The following is a 7,438-nucleotide window of genomic DNA, read 5'->3' as shown; positions in this document are numbered from 1 at the left end:
AAGTCGATCATCGAGAAGGTATTGGGCCCAGGCGGGCTCCAAGAACCGCCATGTTTGGTGATGGTCTTGACCTTCTTGGTGAATTTCCGTTGCTGCACTGGGGCTCAGGCTCTCGATGTTGACAGTCCCGTAAGCATCAGTATATTCCGTGACAGCGTCAAGGAAATTCTGAGTGATATCAATGAGTTCGGCCAACGTTGCGTTCGTAATTGTGTCTCCGGTAGGGCTGTAGTAAGACATGGTGGCTGCCGTTTAATGCACTGGCACAATAGGTTGTTTCTATGTGAAAAGGTGGCCGTTTGAGAACGCTTGCTGCAGTAGGTACTATGTTAAGCGAACGAACGGGAAACGTCACCAGAGTCTCAAGGCAGTGGTGCGAGAATTCTCACGGGGATTAGGTCACAGAAACGAAATGTAATGAATTAAAGTGTGAGTAAGGAACGAAAGAATCGCACAACGAAAATGGAGAATCGAAGGGGGTGACTACAGAAGATTGTGCTGTCATACGAGCTGGTCAGACAAAGGAGGAGTGGGGGGGGGCTCGCGCGAAGCCGCTGAGAAGGGGCAAGGACCCTTTGTTCCTTGGGGGGGGTAGGAAAAAACCGTTAGACCTAGGGCCGCTGCTGGTGCGGGATAGGCCTAACGTGAGCGTGTGTTGGCGGATGGCGCCAAAAGAAGGCTTAACAATGATACCGCGTTGAATGGGCTGAGCTGAGCCGATAACTAAGCCGGAAATGGCTGAACTTAAAATTACGAAGGGCGGCTGAGGATGCCGCGTTGAAGGGGCTGAGCTGAGCCGATAACTGAGCCGGAAATGGCTGAACTTAAAATTACGAAGGGCGGCTGAGGATGCCGCTGAAGGGGCTAAGCTGAGCCGATAACTGAGCCGGAAATGGCTGAACTTAAAATTACGAAGGGCGGCTGAGGATGCCGCTGAATGAAGTCGACGGGTGGAATTACCCGTGAAAGAGGGACCAGTGTATTTTCAGCACAATCTAATTCTACTTAAGGGGCGTGATGTCGCCCAAGAAAAAGGGGTACAAGTAGGAAGGGTAATCAACGTATAATAGAGATATTATTGCATGCTTGACCTATGGCGTGCCTTAGCGAGCAGGAGGAACTCCTGTACAGTGCATTAAGTTGCTAACCTATGCGCAGGGAAACATTTTGTGATTTACTTAATGAGTTGTCATACGGATTATTGAACTTGTGAGTTCTGTACATAGGTAATGGAGCGAGTATCCGGTTCGAAGGACCAAAAACGGACTGTGACACGAATTTCCTGGACAGTGGAAGGAGGTGATGGATGAGGGGGTGTGGGTAATACGTACCTTAAGTGAATGATGAAGGGAGGAGGAGGATAGCTGCAGTTGGGGAACCGAAGTCCAGGAGATTTGTAGCACCATCCGGGACCACTCGCGCTTCCTCCAGAGCGAGCGTGAATGTAAATCAAAGAGGGGGGGGGGTGATGGGGCAACTCATTAAGTGAACCGTCCTAGGCTAATGAAACCCAGAACTCCTAATGTGAGTTTTAATGGATTAATTAATTCTATAATTAGACACTAGAATTATACTACTTGTCATTAACAATGTGAGTTAACAATTAACTGGATTTCACATACATCCTAGCTATTCCCTGCGCGCGATTACTAGCTATAACTTATACTAAAACACCTTAACTTGTGTGTCTTGCGTGTGGATACGTCTTCAATTGGCGCGGTCTCCTGCTGAGTTCCGGGGGCGGGGGGCGACGGTTTTTGTGTGGATCGGAGTGGGAAACTGACCGACTTCGTAGCTTGATGGTTAAGGACGGGCGCTGAGATGGGCTTTGTAAGCGACACACTTCACCGACGTATTCTTGGTCAATCGTACTGCACTTTGTAGAGTTCTGGCGGGAGGGGTCTGTACCCAAATCACTTGTTTGATGTCCCTTGTGGCGATCGTCACTTAAGGATGAAAATCCTTAATAGCCACATGAGGGAGGAAAGGACACGATTGGACTTCCGAGAATGAGCGGCCCGACCTCCCTTGTTGAACCCGATGTGAAGACTGACCTCTGTCCCGCGGCATGTGAGGTCAAAAATGCCCGCCAGCTAGCAGCAACGTTGCCAATACTTCTACGTTCCCGCCACTAGTGTTGAAGGGTACTACGAATAATGTTCATGTGGAAGATGACACAGTTCCAATTGTTCCTTGAGGTAGACACTATTCACGAGCGTGTTAGATACGATCCTAATTATTCTAATTGCCTAGGTTAAAACAAATATGTGGCAGCGCGCAGGGGGGGGGGGTTTCGCACGAAGCTGGAACAAGGTCGCTTTGTGCTTGGGCGCGGAAACCGTTGGCCTAAGTCGTGTGAGAACACTTGAATCTAAAGGGGGGGGGGGTTTCTCTAAATAAATAGAAGTTTCTCTCAACTTCGTTAAGGCACTGTAATTGATTGTCAAAATGGCACGACAGTTGATGAGGATAAGGAGAAGAAGAAATATCAAGAAATAGTTACTAGGGGTCTTAAGAATTCCAGTAATTCCCAAGAGGAGAGGGAATTGGAGTCCGAAACGGGGAGAAATCAGACGAAAGAAAACGGGAAGGGGAGACATCGAGCCGGGTGTCACAATAATATTCAAAAAATGTGACACGTAGCATCCTTGGTCTCTTTGTACAGGATGTAGTAATTGAGTCTAGAAAACTATCTGAAATCGACCCCAGTGATGAAACACTTCATAAGAGTCTGGAAGATTTATGCCTTGGTGGCAGATGTGAGGGTTTGATGGAAATTGAATCTCCTCAGAAAAAAGGAAAAGATTTTTCGATATGACTGCAAGCAGTTTCTAGTAGAATTTTGCATGCAGATGAAAAAGAGATTTCCTTTTGAAGAAAATAACCTCATTGCTATGGTAAAGGTAGTGGAACCAGCTGAAGCTCTTTCTACAAAGAGGGACTTGAAATCTCTTGGAAAATTTGCAGTACATTTTCCAACATTGATAAAGGAGGATGAACTAGATTTGCTACAAAGGCAATGGCGAGATCTTCTATATGCAAGAGACACACTTAAAGGCATAAGTCAGTCTGCAACTGTTTTCTGGAATGATTTTCAGAATGTAAGTGCATTTGTCAACTTTGCACAAGAGGACGTCGTCATACAACCTGGCGAGGACAAGCCTGATGAAGAGCTGGCTGACGAGCCTCAGGTCATATCTATGGAGAAGGCCCTGGACCAGGCTGACGAAGCCGAGGTTAGCCTGCCTAAACACCAGAGGTGTGGTGCACACACTCTGAACCTCCTGGCGTCTGAGGATGTTTCCAAAGTGAGTATAATAATTTTATTTTATTTTCAATTTAATAAATTAATAATTTATCAATATTAAATAATTTATTGTTCTTTTGGTAAAAACTAAAAAGAAGTAAATTATTATTTATTATTTCTTAATTTGTGAATTGTAATAAAATATTAAATAATAAATATTTTTTTCAGGTCCCACAATGGAACCATGGTGGCAGGAATATCTTCAGAAGGTCGGCTGCCAAGGCACAGTCTTTGTGGAATGCCCAGGGCCGCCGAACTGTCGCAGCCAACGAGATAAAGGATGCTATCGGCAAAAAACTTAAAGTCCCTGGCGCGACGAGGTGGAACACCAGCTATGACAGCTATAAGATGCTTTCTGGCCTGCTACAGGACCTGGACACCCGTAAAAAGATCAATGATCTCTGTACCAGCATGCGCCCCAACCCGATCCCCGCCTTTGTTGACGAGGACAACGAGGTCATCGCCGAGTACGTCAAAGTTATGGCCCCAGTTGCCAATGCTTTGGACAAAATGCAGTCAGACCAGCATGCCTACATGGGGAACTTCCTTCCCAACTTGATGGTGCTCCAGAGGGACTTGAACCTGCTTAGGGACGACAACAGCATCAAGCATGCCAAGCCCCTCGTCACCTACCTCCTGGGGACACAGGAGCACCATGGCAGAGACAAAAAGGGCTTCACTGAAAGGTAGATATTTTTAATATTTTAATATAATATAATAATAATAATATAATATAATTATACAAATAATGAAATAATATAATATTTTATAGTAATTGAAATGAAAAAATAATAATAATCATTAATCAATAATCAAATTAACTCATATCTTAATCTTTTCAGGTTTTAACACACGTTTGAGGACCAGGAGAAGCTCCTTGCGACTGCCTTCCACCCCAGGTTCCGTGTAAAGATGGTCAAGTACATATGCAGAACAAATCCTGACTTGTACAACCTGGTGAGGGACAAGATGGTGTCGGACCTTGTGGCCCAAATCAGTTCCAAGGAGGGGGGTGTGGCCTCCGCCTCCAGCCAGCCCACCTCCAGGCCACAGTCTGTGGCCAGCCACACCAGCGAGCACGACGAGTTTGCCTTCCTTCTTGAGGACGAGGAGGAGCCTGTGGTGGTGGCCAACCTGGAGGAGGAGGTCGGCAAGGAAGTAGATACTTGGGGCACCATTCTCGGCACAAACATCATGAAGATCTCCCCGGTAAACTTCCCCAAGGAGCACAGGCAGCACTGGGTAAACTGTTTAATCAAGTATAACACTCCCCTGCCCTCGTCTGCCTCAGCTGAACGACTCTTCAGCTTCGGCTCGGATATTTTGAGGCCAAAGCGAGCCTCTCTGACCAATCTGAACTTTGAGAACCTGACCTTCATGAAGGGAAACTTGAAGTTGGTTAAGAGGGAGAGAGAGAGGGCCGACAAGTTAGAGTGAATCTGTGAAGAGTGAAGAGTGAAGACTGAAGTGTTGTGAATTTTTTTTTTTTTTAATGTTTTTACTGTTTTGTTTTGTGAGCTTTTGTTTTTACTTTTTACTGTCTTGTATTAATAATTTGTTTTTCTAGTAATAATTTGTTTAATAAATAATGTAGATATCTTAAAAACACTTTTTTAATCGGAAAGCTTTAAATTTAGATTCGGAGATTCGGAATGAGTAAAATTTAGGTTTGGAAATGTTCGGAAGGTATCGGAATTAAGGTTCGCTTTGCTATTTTTTTTAAAGATTCGGAGGTTCGCGGACAAATGTTCGGAATAAATGTTCGCACCGAAATTTTGAAAATCGGGTTCGCTATTCGGAGGTTCGGAACCCAAAACCGGCGAAAATTCGGGTTCGGATTCGAAACCCAAACAAAGGTTCGCGCGCCCACCTCTGTCCATTTCTAATCCTAACACAAGCTCTACTACTCATGTAAAAGCTCTTGACTGCTCTTAAAAGCTTTCCCACTATTCCATATATCTGCAATACCTCTCACAGGAAATAGGCAAGAACTGGTTTACTAATAGAGTGGTCAATGAGTGGAATACACTTAGTAACCATGTAGTGAGCTCTGAAACTATCAGTTGTTTTAAGAAAAGGTAAGACAACTTTATGTATGGGGATGACAGGTGGTAATGAATATGGAACTGCCTAGTGTAGGCCTTATGGTCTCTTGCAGTCTCCTCCATTCTTATGTTCTTATGTTTAGGTGTGATGACCACACCACTGCTGCATGTTCCAGCCTGGGATGAATCAGAATTTCAATTATTTTCTTCATCATGTCCTCCTCCATGTAACGAAATGCTATCCTAATACACTGATCCCTCTTAAGCTACTAGATTTATATTTGTCCTCTTTTACTTTGTAAAGTGTAACTGTACAAACACTTGTCTGGTTCTCTGACACTTTTCTCTCACTTAGGCACGCATTAAATGCCCTCACTAGCCAATTCATATAATGGTTTTGCAAATTGGAAACACTCCCTCTCATTTAAATCTATTCAAATAGCCTCTCTTTACTCACTTCCAAGTCCATATGCACTTACAAAATCTTGCACCTCCCATCCCAGTTTCATCTTCACCCACATTAACCTTAGACATTTTCTTCCACTCCATCATACATCTTTCTATCCTGATACTTGCCAAAGCCATTCCTTCCCTCCCTTATCCCATCATCACTCCTGACACTCTCCCAAACTCGAAATCATCCTAACCTTTCAATTTAACTTTATTTAATGCTAACACATCCATCCCCCTTTTCATAAACAGCCTGTCAATCTCTTCATAAGAATAAAGGAGACTGCAAGAGACCATAAGGCCTACACTAGGCAGCTCCGTATCCATCACCACCTGTCGTCCCCATCCATAAAGTTGTCTAATAGTTTTTTAAAACAATTGATAGTTTCAGCGCTTACTACATGGTTACTAAGTTTATTCCATTCATCGACCACCCTATTAGTAAATCAATTCTTGCCTATTTCCTTCTTAAATCTAAATTTGTCCAGTTTATAACCATTACTGCGAGTCCTGCCCTGTTGTTTTATTATGATGACCTTGTTTGCATCTCCCTTGTTATAGCCTTTGATCCACTTGAACACTTCTATTAGATCACCTCGCACTCTGCGTCTTTCCAGAGAGTGTAAGTTTAGGTGCTTAAGCCTCTCTTGGTAAGGCAAATTTCTGAGTCCATGTATCATTTTGGTCATTCTTTTCTGTACTGATTCTAGTGAATTGATGTCCATTCTGTAGGACGGAGACCAAAACTGTACCGCATAGTCAAGGATGGGTCTAACTATCGCTAGATAGAGTTTAATAATTACCTCTGCACTTCTTTCGTTACCGTCCTAGTAATGAAACCTAATGCTTTGTTAGCTTTATTTCTGGCGCTAATGTACTGCTTCCTGGTTTTAAGGTCCGGACTCACCAGAACTCCAAAGTCCCTCTCGCACTCAGATTTTTCTAAAAACGTGTTATCTAAGCTGTATCTATTTTTGGGGTTGTGTAGCTCTACGTTTAACACGCTACACTTAGAGATATTGAAGTTCATTTGCCATTTCACCGACTATGTGAACAATTTGTTAAGATCATCCTGCAGAATCTCTGCGTCGTCTCCTGACCCAATTAGGCGTCCTATCTTAGTGTCGTCCGCAAACTTACTAACATCACTATTTATCCCATCGTCTAAGTCATTTATGTACATAATGAACAACAAGGGACCCAAAACCGAGCCCTGGGGGACCCCGCTAGTAACATTGCCCCACCTAGATTTTACTCCATTTATGGTGACCCGCTGTTTTCTGTTACTAATCCAAGCTCTAATCCATTCTAACACTTTTCCTCCTATGCCATGGGCTTTGATTTTATTTAGTAGTCTCTGGTGAGGCACCTTGTCGAACCACACACATGTAGGTACCCCCTTATGCCCTGACTTCTCATAGAATGAAGATACAGTGTTTCACTGGGGTACTGCAGAGGGCATATGTGCTAAGGCACAGGCCAAGAGAGGGTATGGATCTAATATTTGGAGGGCTGTGGTTGAAGCAAAGGAGTATGCTTCTGGGGGGAGACCTTATCACTCTGTCCATGGGGAAGAGTCATAAGAACCTAAGAATGAAGGAGACTACAAGAGACCATAAGGCCTACACTAGGCAGC

General features: G+C 44.0%; 1 protein-coding gene across 1 annotated transcript; it reads left to right on the top strand.

Annotated features, from left to right (window-relative positions):
- Nucleotides 1-3,178: 3,178 nt before the first annotated feature.
- Nucleotides 3,179-4,002, top strand: LOC143025266 (uncharacterized). Its single transcript, XM_076184730.1, has 2 exons — nucleotides 3,179-3,308; nucleotides 3,476-4,002. Exons 1-2 carry the CDS (start codon nucleotides 3,201-3,203, stop codon nucleotides 3,995-3,997), a joined length of 630 nt encoding a protein of 209 aa, XP_076040845.1. The 5' UTR covers nucleotides 3,179-3,200; the 3' UTR covers nucleotides 3,998-4,002.
- Nucleotides 4,003-7,438: the final 3,436 nt, after the last annotated feature.

This window comes from Oratosquilla oratoria, chromosome 5 (genome assembly GCF_046742065.1).
Source record: "Oratosquilla oratoria isolate Oo_2021 chromosome 5, ASM4674206v1, whole genome shotgun sequence".
NCBI lineage: Eukaryota > Metazoa > Arthropoda > Malacostraca > Stomatopoda > Squillidae > Oratosquilla > Oratosquilla oratoria.
This window is presented reverse-complemented; position numbering and strand designations above follow the sequence as displayed.